This window comes from Schistocerca piceifrons, chromosome 4 (genome assembly GCF_021461385.2).
Source record: "Schistocerca piceifrons isolate TAMUIC-IGC-003096 chromosome 4, iqSchPice1.1, whole genome shotgun sequence".
In the NCBI taxonomy this organism is placed as follows: domain Eukaryota; kingdom Metazoa; phylum Arthropoda; class Insecta; order Orthoptera; family Acrididae; genus Schistocerca; species Schistocerca piceifrons.
In genome coordinates, this window is record NC_060141.1 from 533701771 (window position 1) to 533727949 (window position 26179).

Below are 26179 nucleotides of genomic sequence, written 5' to 3' on the forward strand. Positions count from 1 at the left end.
GATACGGGGCGTCGCATGAAAGACGTGATGAGCCCTATTTATTTTGGCTCACTCTAGTTACACAATGCAGAATCGAAATTGCACATATCTACTGAAACACGAGAGAAAATACCCCTGCCGACTCTAAGGAGGCGCAATGGGCATATAATAGTTTCATTGGACTGATTAGATTGGACGTAGACATGACTCAGTAAATGGCAGGTATATAGAGAGATGAATGTATCCCACCTTATGATGCAATCAGTGATTCATAAATTTGTAGAAGTCTGACGTGCTGCGACATGTTGATCTTTCAAGAGTTTTAGGAAAGTGTCGTGTGGTCGTTATTGACACCCATTGTCTTTAGCTCCACATCTCTATGTAACAGTGGTTTTACAGGCGACTTTAGCCGGCCGAGATGGCCGAGCGGTTCTAGGCGCTACAGTCTGGAACTGCGCGACCGCTGCGGTCGCAGGTTCGAATCCTGCCTCGGGCATGGATGTGTGTGATGTCCTTAGGTTAGTTAGGTTTAAGTAGTTCTAAGTTCTAGGGGGCTGATGACCTGAGAAGTTAAGTCCCATAGTGCTCAGAGCCTTTTGAACCATTTTTTTTAACAGGCGACTTTTAGATCAGCTGAAGTAAGACTCCGGCCAGTGCTTCCTCCTTAACTGCTCTCGAATTAAACCGCCACCTGGAGATCATAGCTCCCCCGTTATTCCAGGTGCAATGGACATTTTCTGTGCCCCAGTGTTCATGCAACATCTTTCGACTACAGTAATTAGACTGTAGAAGTTCAAGTTATTTTTCGAAGTGTAGGCCAGGTAGCGTGAACACAGTTCAATATGGACTTTAAAATTAGAATAGCATAAAATAATAATAGACTTCGAAATGAATACATGAATCACACTTGAAGTCTGAAAACCAATAATAAGACACACTAACATGCCCCACAAACGCAAAATCAGAATACCCTATTCGAAAGAGAATCACAACATAGCTTAGAGAGACTTCCAGTCGACTGAATTAGTCTCTCAAACGTCACTGTTTCGGATTTTATTTCTTATTCATCCACCCTTGTCCCTCAGGGTACCCCCTTCATCATCGTATTGGCTTACAATTGTTCGGCCCCGGAGCTACGATTCCGAACCGGGACGAAAACTTGTTAGTGACGCCACCCGGCCCCCTCCATCTGGAGTGCATGAGATAGGATCACAAAAATTAAAAATTATCGATTTTTCAAAAATGTGTTCGTTTTGTAGCACATAACTTTCAGAAGAGTTTAATGTATAAAACATATAGGGGAACTCGGGGCGGAACGGGATACGTAAGGTTTAACAGTTTCTATAAAATAAGGGAACACAAGGAAACACTCTTAAAGTGATAAAAAAACACCTTGTACTGTAGCCTAAGGTACCTTATCTTAAAATCACCTAAAACAATATATTTACCATTTTTTACAAATTTTCAAAGAAAGTCTTGCATATTTCCCGTTCCACCCCACCCACGGGGCAGAAAGGGATAGGGTATTTTTTGTTATATTATTACATAAATGTTGAATTTGAATTACTAATATCGTATTACACTATGACAAAATGTTGTATAACAGGCAATTCAGATTAAGAAATGTGTAATTTGAACAATTAAAAAGTCATTCTTCAAAATAAGAAAATTTTTAATGTCACTCTGAAAAACGTACAATGCTTAATAACCACCAAACTACTAACTACTAGTCCTTTCGGCAACAGTCACAAATCAGTATTTCCTCTTCATCTTCACTGTCTATGCCAGCACATGAGTTGTGTGCCCACTCTGGCATGCGACCCAGCCCTCATTAGAAACGGAGTAGAAGTCGTCACAGTAGAGACACTCGGCATCCTCTCTCTCTGATTCTCTCTTCTCCATCATCTTCTTCCTTTTATTTTTCTTAAGGTCTTTGATGTACTCTTAGTTTTTGGGGTGAACAGTTTGATATTTTTGCCTTACGTTGCATTGCACCTGACGTCTCTGTCCTGAAATTGTTTATATTTGTGCAACCTCCTCCTATCTGTAGGCCTACTTTACGTGCGACAGCATATGCAGTTCCTTCTTATAAGGAGAATCTGTTAATACGACGGTTTTTCCTTTTCTTCTTGTAGTCCGCCGAGTATTTTTACAGATTAGTGGGATTGGAATGACAGTCTCGGGTGATATCTGGAAAGCTGAGTTGTTCGGCGAACATAGCTGGTTGGGAGAGTCTGGCATCCATGAACATCCAGGCTGGGATCAAAATATTTCAAACTAAATCAGAATGGCTGCCCTCACATCCCTTCCATTAGGAGAAATAGTAACATGGCCATACATCAGGTTGCAACACTGTCCAGTCTAGAAAAGAGCAATTTCCCATTGTGCCCCGCTATCCCGTTCTGCCCCGAGTTCCCCTATGTTCGAGGAAATGAATGACATGTTATTTGTCTTAAGTGCGCCAAAGTACCAAAGCACAGTGCCACGCCTCTTCACACAGCATTCTTTTATCCACGTCTCTGTGGAATTCAAATGTGTGTATTTTTTAATGGAAGCCACCAAACCTATATTCAGGACAGTGGAAATTAAAATGTCCTGTGGTGCCTCTACTGCACCCAATCAGTCGTTCTGACATCCTAGCCCCTTTTAGAAAAAACTCACGATTAATATTGGGTGTGATGATTTGCGATCGGGAGGATGAGAATTATTCAGAAAATCTGCACTCTTTACTGCCTATTAACTTAAAAATTTGTTTTTGTGTGACATAAAATTAAATACAGGAAACATAGAATCAGTAAAGACAAGAGACAAGCACGACAGTGCACATTTCTTCAATCCTTGGTTCCCAGCATTTTTTTCTCTCTAATCTTGCCACAGTTTTATAGGGGTTGCTTTTGTTTCTGCGAGAGAATCTATTAGCTCATCAAAATTTGTGAAACCTTTTGCTGCATGAAAAATCAAAATGTCGTTGTCCAGTACTAAAACGAGCTGTTAATTTGAATAGTACCCAAGACTGGTATGGTTTCTCAGTATGATTACGTCTATTATGTCACTGTCTGATAGATAAAGCGAGGTAGCCCGTTCTAAAATTTCAGCAGTTGTAACACACACCTAATAAGCGGGACTATTTTGACACAAATGCTCATTTTTATTTACCTCATATTCATAAATAACACGACAGAATATAGTTCGCGAAGTACCAATATCAAATGCCTGTTAACCCTACTATAAGCACCGGTTACGCATTACCACATGTTCGTGCAACGCGTTTTCCGCGCTATTTCAAGAATCGAACCAAGCGGCTACTAACCGGGGACTGTAAAACTGCCCCTTACTAGTGTAGCGTTAATTTTTAACAATAATTATTGAATCTAACGGAGCTACTGCTGGAAAGTGGGGTTTTGGGCGGGGTGATTCTAAAATGTAACACAACTACGGAAAAATGAAGTAAGTGTTAACAAATAAGAAACAGTACCATGAAATTCGGAGAAACTGACACAAAAATCCTAAAAAAAGCGAGTATACAAACAACAAAATTCACATAAAGTAACAATTATTGGGCTGGATAACGAGAATTGACCTATACACGTTACTTCTAGTTCCCGATTCCGATATCAGTCCCTTTTTCGCAGGAGTTCAGAGAGCAATTACAAGTGCTGAGGTCCTATTACTTTTCAGTGCACATACCTCTAGAAGTCGGCAACTAAAATGGACCTCTCATATAGCTCAATTCTAGTTACGGATTCCTATATTTGTCATCCCAGCATTTCGAGAGCAATTACAAGCGTAGAAATATTATTACATTTACGTGTACACATCTGCTAGAAAAAAATCTAAATAATGAACCATGGGAATTTAGCAATCGATAACGAGCATTGACCTATACAAGAGGTCAATACCGGTTACCGATTCCAACCACTCGATGGTTCATAATTTTGGCGACGTTTGCAGTAAGTGTGTGAACTCGGTTTTTGTAGGATTTGTAGAGTTCTTATTGATTGCTGAACTACTGCGAAAAAGTAAAATATAGTGAAGAGAGTAATACCGAATGTAGAAAACAATTAGCATTGTAGTGCACACACTTGCTTCAAAAATGGTCTAAATAACAAACGTGGAATAGCTGGAATCGGTAAATACAGTTGATCTATATAGCTTAGTTCTATTTACCGACCGAGTGCGGTAGCGCAGTGCTTAGACACTGGACTCGCATTCGGGAGGACGACGGTTCAATCCCGCGTCCGGCCATCCTGTTTTAGGTTTTCCGTGATTTCCCTAAATCGCTCCAGGCAAATACCGGGATGGTTCCTTTCAAAGGGCACGGCCGACTTCCTTCCCCAATCCGATGAGACCGATGACCTCGCTGTCTGGTCTCCTTCCCCAAAAACGACCAACAACCAATCTAGTTACCGATTCCAATATTTTTTACGTTTTATGAATTTTCGTTATTTGTGTACTGGCGTTTTGTTTAGGATTTCTGTGTTCGTTTCTCAACTTTCATGCTCCTGGTTCTTTTCCTAAATTTTTTTGTATATTTTATTATTTATGTAATTTTTCCCGTTGCTGCGTTACATTTTAGTTTCTCTCAGCCCTAAACCCCCACTTTCCCGCAGTAGTCCAGTAGATTCAATAATTATTTAAAAATAAATTAATGCTGTATCACAATATTACGACTTCACAATGTAATATACTGTAATGGATATAAAGGTTCCCTGTACTTTTCTCACTCGCATAAATTGCAATAATAATTTATTTCAGACACGTCTATACCTCTTTTTTTATTCTTATTTACTTTCATTACCTTCGTATCTTTTCGATATAATTCGTGGCTGAGTAATTAATCACGATAACTGTGATTGTAATTTTACCGTATGCTACATTCGTTTGTTTACGAATATTATGGTTGCTTTCAAAGATTACCTCCGTGTAGAGTCTTTGTCTTAGGTTTGACGTATTTGCTTAAAGCCCACAGGTGCAATTGGCTGCTAGAATTGACTTAAGTTTTCTTATTTCTAGACGCAAGTTCCCTGGCAGAGGCATCAAGCATTCAAAAATCAACTTATGATTCATTCAGATATCAACCTACAAAGTTTTAAAAAAAGGTTCAAATATTAACGGGGAGGCGTTTGAAAATCATATGAACAATATATAGGCCATCGTGCCCTGTATACTAGGCGCTTCGTGAAACAAGGTTTTTCCTTCAAGAATATGAAATTGGTTCCCCCAATATTGCTGCCCGGGGAGATAACCCGGTTTGCCCTCCCCCGCCCCTCCCGCGCGCGCACACACACACACACACACACACACACACACACACGCACACACACACACAGATCCGGGGCCTGCAGTTGTTAGGCCCCATGATGTACATTTTCACCAATGAAGAATCAGTGTTGGACAACTCCACACAGCAAGCATTGGTTATTAGGTACTAACTTTTCGATCCAGTTTCGAAAAATCCCTGGCCAGTGGCCAACTCGGCAGCGTCCTTGTGGCAGTCCCAAGACATCAATGTGCGGCATCCAATGTACGCAGCAAATTCGTATCAGCTAATGTGCCAGATTCTCTCGAGAACCGTCTTAATATGCAATCAGGTGAGCGGTCGCCACATTACTAAGTTGCAAAAAAGGCTGTTACTCAACAGCACGACTGTTTATTTGTAAACAGAATGCCTCTAAACAACTCTGCACATATCTCTCACATCGCACCATGCTCAGTTCTACTATACCTCCTTGCAGGCCGATTGTGGCATGATGTTGATGCAGACAATCTAGCCCTGGGATCATGTAATACCCGTCGCTTAAATGAGACATCACTTCCACAAACTGTCTAAACTTGTCTGTCCCATCTAAAAAATTCATCACTACAGTCCTCAATGGTCGTATATCAATATCTCCTACACTACGCAAATCATGTCGTGGTGGGCTCCACTGCCTCCTACCCAGTAATTTTCTCGAGGATACTGACATATGCTGCCTTTTCCATTAATACTTCATACTCTCTTCCATCCAGAACACTCATTTTCTCATATTTCACCTCCTACTAGGAACTCGCGTCAGCTGTCCTGGAGCTCCCTTTTAAGTTTTAAAGGACGTTTCTTATTCCCTTGACTACCTCTACCATTATCCATATAATTTTGCCGTTGATCGAAACCTCCTCTACTGACATTTCCACCAAATTGTTGGTGACCCTTGATACTCCAGTTGTGCTGCGGGTTCCGTAAATCGTAACATTGTATTTGTACATGTCATGTTCGACCACAATTAAAACACATCGATGTAAATACTTGCTTCGCTCCCTTACCCCTGTACATTTATTCGTATTCCAGAGCTAGCCCAACCCCTCCATTAAGATCTTTGGGCGACGCCTTGCGCAGTCTCCTAGACATTTGCGGTGCCAAACCCCATAAAAAAAGACCCAGCGCTCGTTACTCACCTCCTGCACCACCACTTTATTTACTTCCTCGTTTAATGACAGCTCGTACATGCGGACGTTCATTTTCCTAGTTATATCTGCATAGTCTACAACTGTACCATTATGTCCCCTGGATACCATCCCTAATTCTGCGTGAAAAACCATGCACTATTCTTCTTCCTGCATTGTTGTTCCAAGCCCTGTATCAGCTGGTTAAAAGTTTCAGCATTTTGCAAGGCACCTTCCGAATAATTTTGCTTCTCCTGACAAACGTAACCTTGCGATCTGCATCATTTGTTCATCTGACCAAACCCTTAAGTCAGCTGATGACTTAGATCCTCTAGTAATGCCAATACATCCTCAGACGCTCTACCAGAGAAAGGAGAAGCAAGATTCGCCACAGTCGGATCCACTCCTAGATTTTGCGACTGCCACACTTCTATTTCGCGACTCTTTCCTCCTAATTCATTAAACGTAGCCAGATTATCCACTCTCTTCTGAGCCACCTGATCCATTATTGACTGCATCGCTTCTTCGCTGGTAACACCTCATGTCACTGATTTCGCCTCTGCATCCATTATGCACGATAAAAATTAACTACAACAAAACAATACACACAGAACCGTAAGTCCGAAAGTCATCTACAAGGTTACATCTTCTCTCTAGTCTTGAGCCATCTGTACTCTCAACAGTGCCTAGCCGTGTGTCCAAAACGGTTACAAGTAAAGTTGTTCCGCTACTGATTCGGCACAAGGTGCAGAATGCCCGACTACATTACAATGAGTCTAACATACGGTACTAAGCATTCATCTTTAACATAACTCCTAAATTTCTTTGCTTTCGTAAATGTAATTTCCATAAAACATGGCTTCCAAACATCGACTTCATGGCTACCACCACACAATAACCAAATTGTCTCACTCTCCCCAGTGACAATGCTACGGGATGTGGCTGGAAAAAAGTGCTGCAGCGGTGGGAGACCCTCCGCTGTCGATTGCTGCGACGTCAGATCTTCTGACACCAATCTGTATGGACCACTCTGTAGTGGCACCTCTGTAGGGGGGGGGGGGGGAGGTAGCGTGTTAGATTACTGATTAACGGCCCTCGGTTAGAACCACGCCACCGTTTAAACTTTGAATAAAAATCGTCAGCAATAGCGGCCGACGTCGGAGATAAGAAGTCACCCTCATTCTGGCATTGGGCTTGTCAAAGAGGGTACTCGCTTGCTCTGGCCCTTGTGGTGGGAAACTGCCCACGAGGCGGAAAAATCAGCCATGATCAAGGGCGTGAGGATGCAGAATGCAATGGAACCACTGCATTAAAGACACATTCTGTATATTCACATGACATGTGGCCTGTACTGAAAAAGTGTCATGATGATCTCTTCATTTGCAAATGATTCCCGAATAGTCCCCCATTCGGATCAGTGGGAGAGTACTGACAATGGGAGATGACCATGAGAAAAAAATTGAGTAACCAACGAAAGGGTAATGTTCTACGAGTCGGGGCGTGAAATGTCTGAAGTTTAAACGCGGTAAGGAAACTAGAAAAAATGAAATGGAAAATGCTGAGCCTCAATATAGATATAGTGTGGGTTCAGTGAAGTGAAATGGAAATAAGACAAGGATTTCATGTCAGATTAGCAGAGGGTAAGATCAAAAGAAGCAGAAAGTGGTGTAATGAAAGTGGGATTTATCACGAATACGAAGATATGGCAGAGAGTGAGGTACTGTGAAGAGTTCAGTGATAGGATTGTTCGCATCAGAATCGACAGCAAACCAACGTCGACGACAATGTTTCAGATGTACATGCCGACCTCGCAAGCCGAAGATGAAGAAATAGGGAAAGTATGAGAGAACATTGAACGGGTAATTCAGTACTTGGAGAGTGATAACATCTAGTAGTCCTGGAAGATTGGAATGCGGTTGTAGGGGAAGGGGTAGCAGAAAGAGTTACAGGAGAATACCGGCTTGGTACTGCGAATGGAAGAGAAGAAAGACTAACTAAGTGCTGTAATAAACTTCATCTAATAATAGCAAATACTTAATTCAAGACTCACAAGAGGAGGAGGTATGCTTGGGAAAGGTCGGGTGACACGGGATGATTTCAGTTACATTACATCATGGTCAGACAGAGAGTCCGAAGTTAGATACTGGACTGCAAGGGGTACCCAGGAATAGGTACCGACTCAGATCACAATGTAATAGTGACATATAGCAGGCTGAAGTTTAAGAGATTAGTCAGGAAGAATCAATACACAAAGAAGCGGGATGCAGAAGTACTAAGGAATGACGAGATACACTTGAATTTCTCTAAGGCTATAGGTAGAGCAATAAGAAGTAGCTCAGTAGGCAGTACATTTGAATAGGAATGGACATCTGTAAAAAGGGCCGTCACAGAAGTTGGAAAGAAAGACATAGGTACAAAGAAGGTAACTACGTAGAGACGATGGGTAACAGAGAAATAGTTTAACTGGTCGACGAAGGAAAGAAGTACAAAAATTTTCAGGGAATTTCAGGGATACAGAAATAAAAGTTACTGAGGAATGAAATAAATAGCAAGTGCAGGGAAGGTAAATAGAAATGGCTGCATGAAAAATGTGAAGATATCGAAAAAGAAATGATTGTCGGAAAGACTGACTCAGCAGATAGGAAAGTCAAAAGAACCTTCGCTGGAATGAAAAGCAAGGGTGGTAATATTGAGAGTGCAACGGGAATTCCACTGTTAAATGGCTCTGAGCACTATGGGACTTAACAGCTGTGGTCATCAGTCCCCTAGAACGTAGAACTACTTAAACCTAACTAACCTAAGGACACCAAACACATCCATGCCCCAGGCAGGATTCGAACCTGCGACCGTAGCAGTCGCGCGGTTCCGGACTGCGCGCCTAGCACTGTTAAATACAGAGGAGAGAGCGGATAGGTGGAAAGAGTACACTGAAGGCCTCTATGAAGGGAAACATTTGTCAGATGTGATAGAGAAAGAAACAAAGTCGATTTAGAAGAGATAGGGGATCCAGTATTAGAATCAGAAATTGAAAGAGCTTTGGAATACTTAAGATCAAATAAGGCAGAAGGAATAGATTACATTGCCACCCGGTGTGGCCGTGCGGTTCTAGGCGCGTCAGTCTGGAACCGCGTGAGCGCTACGGTCGCAGGTTCGAATCCTGCCTCGGACATGGATGTGTCTGATGTCCTTAGGTTAGTTAGGTTTAAGTAGTTCTAAGTTCTAGGGGACTCATGACCACAGATGTTGAGTCCCATAGTGCTCAGAGCCATTTGAACCATTTGAATAGATTACATTCCATCTAAATTTCTAAAATAATTGGGTGAAGAGGCAATAAAACGATTATTCTCGTCAGTGTGTGGAATGTATGAGTGGCGACATACCATCTGACTTTGCGAAAAATGTCATCGACACTGCAAGAGCTGGCAAGTGCGAGAATTGTCACAAATCATCTTAACAGCTCATGCATCCAAGTTGACGACAAGAATAATATTCTGAGAATAATAGGGGTAAGCCATAGGGAGAGACGAATAATATACCATAGGTACTAGAGCCAAGAGGGAATAACAAAAGTGGACGACCAAGAACGAAGTGCCCGGATTAAAATGGGTGTAAGACAGGGATGTAGTGTTTCGCCGCTACTGTTCAATCTGCTAATCGAGGAAGCAATGATTGAAATAAAAGAAAGCTTCAGGAGTGGAATTAAAATTCAAGGTGAAGGGATATCAATGATAAGATTCACTGATGACATTGCTATCCTGAGTGAAGTGAAGAAGAATTACATGATCTGCTGAATGGAATGAACATTCTAATGAGTAGAGAATATGGATTCAGAGGAAATCTAAGAAATACGAAAGTAATGAGAAGTAACAGAAATGAGAACAGTGAGAAACTTAACAATTGGATTGATGGTCACGGAACTGATGAGGTTAAGGAATTCTGCTACCCAGGCAGTAAAATAACCTATGACGCTGGAGAAAGGAGGACATAAGAAACGGACTAGCAGTGACAAGAAGGATTCCTAGTCAAGAGAAGTGTACTAGTATCAAACATAGCCCACAATTTGCGGAAGAAATTTCTGAGAATGTACATTTGGAGCACAGAATTGTGTGGAAGTGAAACAAGGACTGTAGTAAACTCGATAACAGGAGAATGGAAGTATTTGAGATGTTTTGTTGCCAAAGAATATTAAAAATTAGATGGACTGATAAGGTAAGAAATTAAGAGCTTTTCCAGGGAATCGATGAGGAAAGGAATGTATGGAAAACACTTACGGGGCGGGACGGTAGGACATCTTGTAAGGCATCAGGGAATAACGTCCACGGTACTAGTGGGAGCCGTAGAGGGTAAAAACTGTATAGGAAGACCTGAGATACATCCAGGGATGAATAATTGAGGACGAAGGTGCAAGTGATACTCTGAGATGAGGTTGGCATAGGATAAGAATCCGTGGCGGGTCTCATCAAACCAGTCGGAAGAATTATGAAAAAAAAAAAAAATTCAGTTCTACACGAGGTATGCACGCCCCTCTTCGTGAGATCTGGACGGCGCAGCTGACATTGGCTGCTAGGACGACGCCCGGCGATGCTGTGTCAGGACTCTGATCCAGCGGCGAAGGCAAGGTCACGGCCAGTTGGGACAGTGACGCTTGCCAACTGAGGAACACGCCTGGTGACGGCCACGCTGCTCTTCGCTCCTCTGTGGCGGAGGCAGCAGGTCGGACAGGCGGTGGACAGCTGTGACGAAAGGGCCCTCTCTGCACCTTAGTGTCACGAGCAGCAGGCTGGCGGCGTTTTGGCACCAAGTCTCGCGAGGGACCCAATGCGGTGGCAGACGCAACCTGGTCTCGAACCGGCTGCTGCTGCTGGCGCTGCCAGTCTTCTCGCAGTCTGCCTCTGCTCCTGTGTTTTAATGCGACTACTCAGCGATGACTCAGTCCCAGAATCGAATGACGTCCTTTCCTCAAATTCAGTCTCGTTTTATGTCCATTTGTTTCTCTAAAACATGGTCTCTAGTCACATCGCCCATATCAAAAAAATTCGCTCGGGTGTGGTGGTCACGACCAGAAAACTGTCTCGTCCTCGCTTCGCAGCTCACTTGCGCATTTGTTATTGTGCTCTTCGTGTTGACGTAACTTGGCTGACATCCAGCACTGTTACCACAATAGTTGTGGCGGCCGACATGCTGCTTTCAGCCACAGACACTAAAGGTTTGCTACTTTAACCTAAAATAGTGGATAGTGCCACTATAACATGCAGACTGAAGCAACGAAAGAAATTTGAACTCAATTTGAATTCCAACCTGAGTCTACTGCCCACTAGACAAATGCGCTAATCACTACGTCACCCTGGCACAGTGGGTTTCCAAAACTGCACAGGCCACCCTAACACGATTTCCTCTCTCTTTTTCTGCATTTTGTTCGTTGTGTTTGGTCGTTGCGGACGTCGCAAGACATCCTGTTCAAGTTCGGTGGCCGATCCTGCCACTCAGTTTTTTAATACAGAGGCCAACCGGCTCTCTGACCGAACATTTAAAAAAAGATGTACTCGAGCAGGATTCGAACACGGGAACACGGTACCTGCAGCACGGTAGCCGGGAACTTTAACCGCTTTTCTTATCTCACTTTGTTCCATAGTGTTCGTTGAATTTATTCGTGGCGGACGTCCGATGACAACCGTTCAGGTTCTTTGTTGATCCGTTCACTCAGGTTTTTTTTATTTTTTATGTTTTTATTACAGAGTGTAGTTAACCCTCTGACCGAGCACGCTGAGCTACTGTGCCGGCATCCTCCGCACACCAAATTTGGAGTCTCCCTTCAGCCGACTTGATACTCCCCCTACATTCAAAGAATATTACACAGACTCTACAACTGTGTTGGAATAGTACCTCAGCACTGAACGAAACGTGAGATCCTGCCTGAAACCCAAACATAGGTGCAGTGATCAAATGTGAATACACAGTTCAGAGACCTTTTCAAGTCTCAGACAATCGTGATGCATGCCTGCAAACTGAGGGAATAATAAAAATTTGTAGCAAAGCCAGTATTCGAATATGGGTCTCTTACTCACTAGGCCACTGTGGTAGGTCAGCTTGGAGTACTGATTAATGCATCCGCTCAGGGAACTGGATACCTGTGTTAGAATCTCGTCTTGGTACAAATTTTCATTGCTTTCCTTCGTCCGCGTACATACATCACAGATGCTTACGAGTTGGAAAGTCCCTGGAATCATCTAGTTCCTTTTCATTAAATATAGCTGAAAATTTACTGCCGATTAGTCTAAACATCTATTCATTGAAATCAGTTTGTTTTCTACTTTGGAGTTTTTGTTTGTAAATGGCCTCATTTCGAGCGAAACTGTATAGAGTGTTCGACTGTAGTAGAGAATTTACCGTTGCTGTACATAAGTATGTGTATCATGTAGCTTCTGACATTCTTATAATGTGAGAATACGGTGTGATTAGCTGCACCCATGATATCCTTAAGCTTTATGTTACAAATGTTCAAATACCTGGGTTCGAATCTCGTCTTGGTGCAAATTTTCATTGGTATCCTTCATCCGCGTGCTTACATCACATATGCTTACGAGTTGGAAAGGTCTCTGGAATCATGTAGTTCCATTTCATTAAATATAGCTGAAAATTTATTGCCGATTGTAGTCTAAACATCTATTCATTGAAATCAGTTTGTTTTCTACTTTGGAGTTGTTGTTTGTAAATGGCCTCAATTCGGGTGAAACTGTATAGAGTGTTCGACTGTAATAGAGTATTTACCGTTGCTGTGCATACATACGTGTGTCATGTAACTTCTGACATTCTTATAATGTGAGAATACGGTGTGATTAGTTGCACCCATCGTATCCTTAAGCTTTATGTTACAAATGTTCAAGACAGGAAAACATTATGAGTAACAAACGCCATTAGGTAGTACACAGCTCCCGTTACTGAAACAGATACCTTCCAAAGTTCAGTGACTATGTGAGATAAATACGCTGCGCAAAAGACATAGAATGTTAAGTTGTAGCTGCCACACGCTGCTGCTGCTGCCGTGTCGAACGCCGTACAGCGTAAAGAAGTGAGGCACAGAGCTACTCTTGCACTTTCGGTAGGCAGCCGTTATTGGAGCTGCCCGAGGCTGCGTGAATATTGCTGAGGTGTCAGACGGCGTCTGCAGATATTACTATTGGTATCCCAGAGGCTTTGTGGCGACGCTGCAATGGCTATTTCCAATAAATTTCCGATATGGAAATTCCGCTACCGTTAATACGTTTATCGCTGGAATACGTCTTCGTAAAGCACTTCTGGCGGCCAGAATAAATACCAGCACCCATGAGCTTGAAAGTCCAACGCATAAAATGAACACAGCTATTCAGCCTACTACTAAATGTATCTACCTTACCTCGGATTATGGTGACACTCTTAAGAATTGTCCGAAAAAGCGCTACTCTTTAACGTGAACGCTTTCTTAACTGTGCAATGTGTAGCAAAATGTATCACAACAACGATTCGTATTGTTAATGGAGGGAAGGCTCGTATATAGTGCTACTATGTTTTAACTTGCAATTGTCTTGAAGAGCATTTTGTTTTGAGATAATTGTACGTGTCCTTCCCGCCCGTTTTATTATACCGCTGTTCTTAGCTTATTCACAAATAATAGAGCCACTGGAAGTACAGGCTTCGAGGGAGGGCACCATAGCATCAAATTCACTATACAGATGTTACCATGATGTGGATATACAGTACCTTGGTTAGACTTTGTTACACTGAATTATTGATGGAACCAATTGTCCACTAGTTTATCACAAAAAAATTGGTTAAAATGGCTCTGAGCACTGTAGGACTTAACAGCGAAGGTCATCAGTCCCCTCGAACTTGGAACTACGTAAACCTATGTAAGCTAAGAACATCACACACATCCGTGCCCGAGGCATGATTCGAACATGCGACCGTAGCGAAGCGCCTAGAATCATTCGGTCACTCCGGCCGGCCAGTTTATCACAGATCGGGTAATAAATCAAAGAGAATGAAATGCAAATGGGATAATGCTAGACGACAAAAGTCCCACAAGTAGTCCAAAAATATTCTCCATCTGAAGCAATAAATCGAAATATCATATGTTGTTGTTGTTGTTGTTGTGGTCTTCAGTCCTGAGACTGGTTTGATGCAGCTCTCCATGCTACCCTATCCTGTGCAAGCTTTTTCATCTCCCAGTACCTACTGCAACCTACATCCTTCTGAATCTGCTTAGTGTATTCATCTCTTGGTCTCCCTCTACGATTTTTACCGTCCACGCTGCCCTCCAATACTAAATTGGTCATCCCTTGATGCCTCAGAACATGTCCTACCAACCGATCCCTTCTTCTGGTCAGGTTGTGCCACAAACTTCTCTTCTCCCCAATCCTATTCAATACTTCCTCATTAGTTATGTGATCTACCCATCTAATCTTCAGCATTCTTCTGTAGCACCACATTTCGAAAGCTTCTATTCTCTTCTTGTCCAAACTAGTTATCGTCCATGTTTCACTTCCATACATGGCTACTCTCCATACGAATACTTTCAGAAATGACTTCCTGACACTTAAATCAATACTGGATGTTAACAAATTTCTCTTCTTCAGAAACGCTTTCCTTGCCATTGCCAGCCTAATTTTATATCCTCTCTACTTCGACCATCATCAGTTATTTTGCTCCCCAAATACCAAAACTCCTTTACTACTTTAAGTGCCTCATTTCCTAATCTAATTCCCTCAGCATCACCCGACTTAATTAGACTACATTCCATTATCCTTGTTTTGCTTTTGTTGATGTTCATCTTATATCCTCCTTTCAAGACACTGTCCATTCCATTCAACTGCTCTTCCAAGTCCTTTGCTGTCTCTGACAGAATTACAATGTCATCGGCGAACCTCAAAGTTTTTATTTCTTCTCCATGAATTTTAATACCTACTCCGAATTTTTCTTTTGTTTCCTTTACTGCTTGCTCAATATACAGATTGAACAACATCGGGGAGAGGCTACAACCCTGTCTTACTCCCTTCCCAACCACTGCTTCCCTTTCATGTCCCTCGACTCTTGTAACTGCCATCTGGTTTCTGTACAAATTGTTAATAGCCTTTCGCTCCCTGTATTTTACCCCTGCCACCTTTAGAATTTGAAAGAGAGTATTCCAGTCAACATTGTCAAAAGCTTTCTCTAAGTCGACAAATGCTAGAAACGTAGGTTTGCCTTTCCTTAATTTAATTTCTAAGATAAGTCGCAAGGTCAGTATTGCCTCACGTGTTCCAGTGTTTCTACGGAATCCAAACTGATCTTCCCCGAGGTTGGCTTCCACTAGTTTTTCCATTCGTCTGTAAAGAATTCGTGTTAGTATTTTGCAGCTGTGACTTATTAAGCTGATAGTTCGGTAATTTTCACATCTGTCAACACCTGCTTTCTTTGGGATTGGAATTATTATATTCTTCTTGAAGTCTGAGGGTATTTCGCCTGTTTCATACATCTTGCTCACCAGATGGTAGAGTTTTGTCAGGACTGGCTCTCCCACGGCCGTCAGTAGTTCCAATGGAATATTGTCTACTCCGGGGGCCTTGTTTCGACTCAGGTCTTTCAGTGCTCTGTCAAACTCTTCACGCAGTATCATATCTCCCATTTCATCTTCATCTACATCCTCTTCCATTTCCATAATATTGTCCTCAAGTACATCGCCCTTGTATAAACCCTCTATATACTCCTTCCACCTTTCTGCTTTCCCTTCTTTGCTTAGAACTGGGTTTCCATCTGAGCTCTTGATATTCATACAAGTCGTTCTCTTATCTCCAAAGGTCTCTTTAATTTTCCTGTAGGCGGTATCTATCTTACCCCTAGTGAGATAGGCCTCTACATCCTTACATTTGTCCTCTAGCCATCCCTGCTTAGCCATTTTGCACTTCCTGTCGATCTCATTTTTGAGACGTTTGTATTCCTTTTTGCCTGTTTCACTTACTGCATTTTTATATTTTCTCCTTTCATCAATTAAATTCAATATTTCTTCTGTTACTCAAGGATTTCTACTAGCCCTCGTCTTTTTACCTACTTGATCCCCTGCTTCCTTCACTACTTAATCCCTCAGAGCTACCCATTCTTCTTCTACTGTATTTATTTCCCCCATTCCTGTCAATTGCTCCCTTATGCTCTCCCTGAATCTCTGTACAAACTCTGGTTCTTTTAGTTTATCCAGGTCCCATCTCCTTAAATTCCCACCTTTTTGCAGTTTCTTCAGTTTTAATCTACAGGTCATAACCAATAGATTGTGGTCGGAGTCCACATCTGCCCCTGGAAATGTCTTACAATTTAAAACCTGGTTCCTAAATCTCTGTCTTACCATTATATAATCTATCTGATACCTTTTAGTATCTCCAGGGTTCTTCCATGTATACAACCTTCTTTCACGATTCTTAAACCAAGTGTTAGTTATGATTATGTTGTGCTCTGTGCAAAATTCGACGAGGCGGCTTCCTCTTTCATTTCTGTCCCCCAATCCATATTCACCTACTATGTTTCCTTCTCTCCCTTTTCCTAACTCGAGTTCCAGTCACCCATGGCTATTAAATTTTCGTCTCCCTTCACAATCTGAATAATTTCTTTTATTTCATCATACATTTCTTCAATTTCTTCGTCATCTGCAGAGCTAGTTGGCATATAAACTTGTACTACTGTAGTAGGCGTGGGCTTCGTATCTATCTTGGCCACAATAATGCGTTCACTATGCTGTTTGTAGTAGCTTACCCGCATTCCTATTTTCCTATTCATTATTAAACCTACTCCTGCATTACCCCTATTTGATTTTGTGTTTATAACCCTGTAGTCACCTGACCAGAAGTCTTGTTCCTGCTGCCACCGAACTTCACTAATTCCCACTATATCTAACTTCAACCTATCCATTTCCCTTTTAAAATTTTCTAACCTACCTGTCCGATTAAGGGATCTGACATTCCACGCTCCGATCCGTAGAACGCCAGTTTTCTTTCTCCTGATAACGACATCCTCTTGAGTAGTCCCCGCCCGGAGATCCGAATGGGGGACTATTTTACCTCCGGAATATTTTACCCAAGAGGACGCCATCATCATGCAATCATAAAGTAAAGCTTCATGCCCTCGGGAAAAATTACGGCTGTAGTTTCCCCTTGCTTTCAGCCGTTCGCAGTACCAGCACAGCAAGGCCGTTTTGGTTATTGTTACAAGGCCAGATCAGTCAATCATCCAGACTGTTGCCCTTGCAACTACTGAAAAGGCTGCTGCCCCTCTTCAGGAACCACACGTTTGTCTGGCCTCTCAACAGATACCCCTCCGTTGTGGTTGCACCTACGGAACGGCTATCTGTATCGCTGAGGCACGCAAGCCTCCCCACCAACGGCAAGGTCCATGGTTCATGGGGGGGGATATCATATGTAGTACGATGAATTTGTTGGGTAATTAAAAATGTGCTTTGCTCATGATGTGAAACTGTGCATTCCATCGCATTTCCTGTATCGAAATAAGCAGTGTAAAAAGAAACACCGTCCTAACAGTCCTTGAAGGCCCAACGGCATCGACCGGCCGGCGAGTCATCCTAAGCCCTTAGGCGTCACCAGATGTAGTGGTCAGCATACCACTCTCTTGCCCATTATCATTTTTCGTGACCGATGTAGCTACTTCTCAATCGAGAAGTTCCTCAATCGGCTTCACAAGAGTTGTCTACTCTGCTTCCACTCGGCAGTCCCGGATGGTAACCCATCCAATTGCTAGCCAAGCCCGACAGCGCTTAACTTCGGTGATCAGATGGGAACCGGTGTTACCACTGCGGAAAGGCTGTTGACAACTATGCAATATGTCACCTCGAAATGTATTTTAAATTTATTATAGTGTGGCATCTATATCTTGGTCTGTAGCGTCATAAATTGTCGGAATTTGGATATTCTGGTACGTCTGTAGGCTTTCGTGGACAAATAGAGTATTCCTAAAATTAATATGAGTTACATATCGTGTCGTGCTGTTAAGCCACCGTTTCGGTCACTACTGCTTGTGGCTCTCGTCAGTGTATGTAATGATAGACACTGCCGAACTTAAAGTGAATCTATACATTGAAACGTCAATCCCTTTACAGAGATGATGCCGTCAAAACGCCAGAAAAATTGTTTGGAAGTTATACCATGATTAGTTTTATTTCTCAAGTATGTTCGCATTCCGTAGACGTTCATATTCCACATGAGAACGTTTGATGATGTGAAGGGAAATGGCAACCACGAAGACCAGCAGTAGGATCTCTCGCTGTTTACAGCTGGACATTACCTTGCTGAAATGTAAGTCCAGGCTGGCTTGCCATGAAGGGCAACAAAAGGGGTGCAGAATATCGTCGACGTACTGCTCTCATATAAGAGTGCCGCGAATGACAACCAAAGAAATGCTGCTGTGAAATGAAATGGCCTTCAGACCATCACTCTTGGCGACGATCAGGTTGGGATCGCACCACAGTCTGGTCCCAGGCAGGACTCGCTAGTCATCAGGGACCCGTTCGAAGTGGTACTCATTACTGAAGACATTTATACTCCAGTCAAGTAGATTCCAGGTCGAAGACGTGCCTGCAGATGCCCAGGACAGCGGTGGGATACAAACCTGAATATCGCCCGCTGTATGGCCGGACAACCAAGAATGGTGGTCTAGAGTGCCATTTCTTTTCATAGCAGAGCCCCTTTCTTTGTCATCTGCGGAACCCTCACAACATAGCTGCATTCTATGACCCGTTTTGTTGCCCTCCATGGAAAGCCATCCTGTATTTACATTCCAGCAAAACAATTTGCGCAAGGACACTACAATTCTTCGTGATTGCCAACCAAACCTCAACCAGCAAGATCTCCAGGCCTCTCCCCAACTGAGAAAGGTTGGAGCATTACGGCCAGGGACGATATAACGCGCCACTGCACATAATATGGCATGTTATTTCTCAGGAGGATGTCCAACAACTCGCTCAATCAATACCAAGCCAAATAACTGCTAGCGTAAGTGCCAGAGGTGTGCCAACGCGTTATCCACTTGCTGAGTTTGTGATGTTCTTTCTCTTCAGTAGATCATACAGCTTCTCCGAAGCTGTAATCATTTATTTGTCTGTACTTGTACATCACATCTACAGATCTCCATCCCATACGGATAATTCCTTCATGGTGCGCCTTTTCTCTTTTTTTGACTTACGGTATATTTGCAACTCATTGCTTAGGTAAATGTATGTCTTTCCATCTCTGTATCTGGAGATTCGAAATGATCAAAAACTCTGCTTACGTTACAGACCTCTTTGTTACATTTTATGGTTTCATATTGTTGCTGACTTCTTCTGTCTTATTTGGTATCCGTCTCATAAAGGTATCTTTCTTATCTCGCATTTTTTTCAACATATTTGCTGTCCGCAGATATATTTCCTTCGTAGTATGTCAGCGGGCCACTTAAGACCAAGCAACGCACACTGTAAGTGCTGACGAGTACATTTGCTTGAGGAAGCCTTCAGTAGGGCAAGAAGAAATAGACTACTAGCTGGTTGATGTCCAAAATGTCCAAAAGCGGCATGTTGCACCTGGGAACTCATTTATTGTGATAACATCAATGTAACATAACAAGTTTTCGTGATGCCTGGTAAGAGTAGTTATGGCTTAAGTTAGATTATTTACATTACCTCGATTTTGCGGAAGAATGGAATCCATCTGCTTGGACCTATGGACACTGTTCTATATGATAAAATTATCGGTAGGATCCTTGACAAGTAGTTCATATAATATAGAGGACGCGTATTCCACTGCAACTACGCTTTCTGTTAACTTAAGTTCCTTAGCACTGGCATACGTACTGAATTCATCATGTAAGTATTAACGGTTCATAGAGCAGAAGAAGGTCGTATCCTTGGTAGACAGTCAGATATGTCATTTTTTCATCCCGGAATTTGTCCTTGATTGATTGATGAAGTTCTTTTTGAGCAGCAAGTGAAGGACAAAACGCATTACGATCTAGTCAGTGGGAGAACCTGACGGTCAACGTGCCATGTGGCATAACCCATATGATTACGTAGATTTTCGTATACAACACATATTTTTGGCGTGGTAAATTATTTTTCTAAGCAGAACAAGGAAAACCGGGTATGTGCGAGTAAGACTGTTCTGTACAAAAATAAATACGTGGATATAATAATTTTCTATTGCTAAATGGCCTGGTGCAAGTCTTTCTAGCTTATTCTCAACTCACCCCCGTCATTCAACCAGGAAAGGGAAAGTACAATGTAAACATTTGGCTGCCATCGGGACGTATGTGTCTCACGATAGGTTATCAGAGAAAAAATTGGAATATGTTGTATATTATTGCCCACTGCTACAGGGAAGTCTACTAATGGTTGGAAGAATTTTTGTAACTACAAATTGCTGCTGGAAGTTGTGTCGTGGTCAAGTTTCATTGTTAGAAATTGTGTCTGTGTTGTCACGACTTTGTTCGTACCTGCACATAGGCAACACAGTTACCAGATTCGCAAAGCAGATTGCCATCGCAACTTCTCCCACACATCGTGTCAACTACTTGCAATCACGAACTTAGTTTTGCCTCATCACAAACGAAGCACATGTCTCGAGATCATTCCCGAATGGAGAGCGACTGGAGCATTATGGGAGGGCCCTCAGATTAGCTCGGGATTTAGACGATCTAACGTGCTAAGTACACATACGAGGGTGAGACAAATGAAAACCTTAAATTTGTAATAGCAAATCGAAATTACGCGTCGTCACCCTGTAATTTGGTAAGCGAGCTACAAACAGCGTGCAGAATGGCCTGTAGGTGGCAGCATAGTGCAGATACACACATACCGTCTCAGTATCAGTATAAAGATGGCCGCCCCACTTGCGACTTGCACCAGGGAAGAACAGCGTTCTGTTATTCGGTTTTTGCGTAGTGAAGGTGTGAAACCTATTAAAATTCATCGATCAATGAAGGTTCAGTAGAGTAATGCATGTTTGTCACAGCAGTAAGTCTATGAATGGAGTAGGAAGTTCGCAAATGGTGTGACTTCAGTGGAAGGTGCTCCTCGTCCAGGTCAGGCACAACGAGTTGTGACTCCACAGAACATTGCAGCAGATGAAGCCATAGTGAAGGAAAACCGCCTAGTGGCACCGAATGACACTGCAGCATGTTTACATATTAGACATGGGTCAGCACATCACAGTGTGCATGATGTGCTCCAGTTTCACAAAGTGTCAGCAAGATGGATGCCAAAGCAGCTGACTCCTGAAATGAGAGAACGACGTATTGATGCAGGTGAAGAACTTCTTCGGCGCTTTGAACGAAAAGGTGATGGCTTCCGTGCAAGAATAGTTTCTGGGGACAAAACCTGGGTTCACTTCCACCAACTGGAAACGAAGAGAGCGAGCAAGGAAAGGCGCCATTCCTTATCACCAAAACCAACGATGTTTCGAACAGAACCATCAGCAAGGAAGGTTATGCTGACACTCTATTGGGACGAGAAAGGCGTCATTTTGGAGCATTACATGCCTAGAGGGACCACTGTAACCAGTGCGTCATACACATATCTCCTAAAAAATCATCTGCGGTCTGCAATCAAATCGAAGCGACGTGGATTGCTGTGAGCAGGTATCATTTTGCAACATGACAATGCAAGGCCCCACACTGCCCGTAAAAAAGTTGCAACAATCACAGACCTTTATTTTGAGTGTCTTCCTCATCCACCATACTCACCAGACCTTGGCCCCAAGTGGTTTCCATATGTTTGGACCACGCAAAGACGCAATGAGAGGAAAGATATTCGGTTCTGATGAAGAGGTACGCCACGCGGTGCATGAGTAGTAGCGCTGAGTACCAAAAGAAGTTTTTTCTAGAGGAATTTATGGACGGTGTAAGTGCTGGAGGAATTGCATTGAGTATGGGAGAGATTATGTTGAAAAGTGATACAGCTTTGTACCACTTCTGCACAATAAATAATATTTAAAGAAGTATTTAAGGTTTTCATTTCACTCACCCACGTCATTTGCCAACAATAACCATAACGAGGATCTCCAATTACTATACCATTCAGTGCCAAGCCGAACGATTGCTTGCATAAGGGTCAGAGATGGGCCAACGTGTTATTGACTTGCTGACTTTGCGAAGCGCTTTCTCCTGAATATATCATCCAATTTTTCTGATATTGTAATAATTTTTTGGTCTCTGTATGTACATCACATCTGCTGATTTCCGTCCCATTCGCATATTTCCTTAGTGGTGCATCGTTTTCTTCTTTTCTTTATTTGTAGTGTCCATTTTCAGCACTGTCTTGTACTTAGTTATATAGATATTGCTTGCCATGCCTACTCCCGGCTGGTCTGTTGCCAGGAAGAAGACGATGCTGAGGGCCTGGTGAGCGAGGTGGAGCCAGTGACAGCTGCCACGCCCGCTCCAGCGGCGCTCCTGGCGCTGCTGATCAGCCGCCTGGGTCTGGTTGCGTCGACAGCCACCTGCGTCGCCGCCCTCTCCGTCAGACTCATGGCTTAAATCTCTACTCCCTGCCGAATACTAGCCACTCATGTGGATATCTGTGGACGGCGACTACCTTTCAAAAATAATTCTTCACTTACGGACATGTCGTAAAATAAAATGTGCTTCTATTCCGCCCAATGAGAAGGGTCCCTCTTCAGGTCTGACCTCAAACTGTGTTACTTTTGGTGAGTCTTACGTTGTTGAGCAGATCGTTTAAGCAAAGGGTCGACACTTACGCTTTGCTGTCAGTACTATTCCAAGTTCAGACCAGTCATCAACAAGTAGCTACAGCTACCACATGGGAGAACCACTAACTTTTGAACTGTCGAAGAGGGCCTGTATCTATTGAACTGTGGAAGAAATGGAGGGGTGAATTTGCCTTACTTTAAATGGTCAAGTAGCTCTTTGGGAGAAGGACTATATGACTATATGAAAAAAAAAAACTGTTGTCGAGTCCCCGTTCCTTAGAGCAATTAAACTCCCCTAACATGTTTGGAACTTCGTGTACTCAGTGTGTCAGTATCGAGAAATTCGGTCTCCCGTCCACTTTCCGTCAATGTGGACTTTTGCATCGCTTTTTTTTTGTTTTCGCCTATTAGAGCATCCTTTACGTTTGGGTATTGTTATCAGTGACGACCAGATATTCTTCTGTTGTCCTAGAAGTCTGAATATCTTACTGGGACAGCTTTCTTTCACTGCCATGAAGAACCCCTTACAGGTTTGTAGCGTTATGGTATCGTCGTTGTTTTCCTGTTATAATTTTGACGGCAAGTTGGAAGCCATACAGATAATCTTGGGCCTACAATGCATAAAAAAGTGAAAATTATGAACAAAGCACAGTGTTAATCCATCGAGTTGTTACTTTCATTAATCGATAATCACAAGGATATTAGAGAGTGTCACGCCATCTCACCTAGTCAGAGTGGTGTATTTCACAGCGAAAACGAAAATAAAAAAATTGGAAAATGTAATTAAGTGAATCTAATGTAATTCCACCTTTGTTCCAAAGTTTTCTGTGTGTTCCGCCTATTACATTTGGGCCTCTGTATAAGCCATGTCCTTAATATTCATATTATTTTTAAGTATATGAGAAAAAGTACCACCACAGCTGTATCTTGGTAATGTCTTTATTGTCTCACACGACTGGTTTCGGTGGCACATTATCGCCGTTCTCAGACCGCGTCGCTGCTAAAAGAGTGTTAGACGTCTTTGGTGCATATATTTTGGAGCCCTTGTTACTAGTACATGAAAAAAAAATCTTCAAATGTGTATGATAACTTATACGACTTAACTGCTAAGGTCATCAGTCCCTAAGCTTACACATTACTTAACCTAAATTATCTTAAGGACAAACACCCACACCCATGCCCGAGGGAGGACTCGAACCTCCGCCGGGACCAGCAGCACAGTCCGTGGCTGCAGCGCCTAAGACCGCTCGGCTAATCCCACGAGGCTTACTAGCACATGCGGGCATTGTAGACAACACGGTGTCAACTAGAGACTGCTGAGGAAAGATAACCCACGTGTAGTAGTAAAAAGGACTCCACACTAGTAAAAAGGACTCCACAATAAATGAGCCAAGGAAATGTAGTACTTTTTGGCAGTGATGGAGCCTGAGGACTGCGGTAATGTGCCGCCGCATCTAGTAGTGTGAGATAATAAAGTCTGTCTAAATATACAGCTGTGGCGGTACTTTTTCTCATAAATATCATGAGTTGACGTCTCTCGTCCACGCAGTGGGATGGATATCCATAAATTATTTTTGTATGTTTTTCGTACTTTATTCACAGAGCTGCAAATTTAATCGTATTCCACACATTGACAAATTTAACTGTGGACTCACATATGTAAGAAAGAAGAGTATACGAAAACATGTTTACTGTACGTTCATTCTTGTTTCGTAAATATTTGTGCTTATTACTGTACTTTTTAAATAAAACGAGTCACTTAGTAACTTAAGTTATGTGAATCTATAACTGTCGAAACACCGAAGCGATTTAAGAGTCAGCACCTATTCAATATGGCATTGTGTTCTGACGGTATTACACTTGAAACACAATTTGTAGACTAGCTGCATTAGACAATATCAGTGGTATCCCAGAAGAAAACGTGTTGCTCTTAGTAACAGTAACCTCTAACCCAATTTGCATGTCGAATACCGCTTTTCATCGTGACCTCGTACTAGCAGCCTGTTTGACTAGGTTCATTACCATTTAACGTTACTTCTGTGGGGAACTAAAAATTTATTTCCAGCTTAATGTTTACAGTGAACAGCACAAGAATATGCGAATATGAGTTGACTTCTGAATTTAGAGGTATGGAAAGGAAGTGCTGAGAGGTAACCCATGTCCTTTTACACATATGTCAGTGAAAGTCGGTCAGTGGTGTGTATGTATGTGTGTGTGTGTGTGTGTGTGTGTGTGTGTGGGATGGATGTCAAAAGCTTTTAAGTGGGGCTTTTAGTTCCTTTTTTGTCTACCTCCAGCTTCCGAACTCTAGAAAAGAGAGGGTGCAAGTCGCGCGAGATTTTGTAGTGAAGTGAAATTTTCCGCAGTGCCTGAAGTCTGCTGACGGCTAAAATTTGGTCACGGAGTTGCCATATAACAGTGGAAACAGGTATTCCTATTATGAGAACAACTTCAGCGTTCTTTTATTAGCTGTCACCGACGCTAGCAAATCATGCATGAAAGCGGCTCGCCAAGGAACCAGGATGGCTTCAATACAGCAAACGGACCAGAATCACTCCTCTTCTACAACCAGAATTCATCGTAAGTATCAAGGAAGCCTTTCTATTTTCGTCAGTTTTACGGTTGTTGATACCAGCTTATCCATATTTGTGAGGAACTGGAAACAGTCGTTTCGTTGCACTCTGTCTTTACAGTCCTCCGAATTAACCAACCACAGACAAGGAAATCCACGAAAATACTTTTCAAAGTTCAAATGTTTCTCGTTGGACAAAGCCAAGTACTAACATGTAACAAGAAGGCAAATTTAAATGCGTTCAAAAAATTGAATCTTTCAACAACGGTAGGCCTCTTAGTGTTAGGCCAGCATACCTGTACACCCTATGTGCATAGCAAGTTACACAGGCTCAAACGCACCTTTAGATGGACCTCAGCGTCGTAAAGGTGGTCAGCTGAAAATGCTGCGTGGCGGACCAAAATACTCGGCCATCGAAACTGTGTCAGGCCGAGGCACCAGACAGAGGAAACGCAGTCAAAGGAAACTCGTCACACATCAAGATACTCACGGATGATAATTCAGTCCTACTGGCATC

General features: G+C 42.5%; 1 protein-coding gene across 2 annotated transcripts in view; it reads left to right on the plus strand.

Annotated features, from left to right (window-relative positions):
• Positions 1-23327, plus strand: part of LOC124795339 (neuronal acetylcholine receptor subunit non-alpha-3-like) — a 166480-nt gene extending 143153 nt beyond the window's left edge. For both annotated transcript variants that reach the window (XM_047259327.1, XM_047259326.1), the window contains one exon: positions 22759-23327. In XM_047259327.1, the coding sequence (XP_047115283.1) occupies positions 22759-22917 (159 nt within the window). In that variant the 3' untranslated portion in view covers positions 22918-23327. The remainder of the gene's footprint in view (positions 1-22758) is intronic.
• Positions 23328-26179: the final 2852 nt, after the last annotated feature.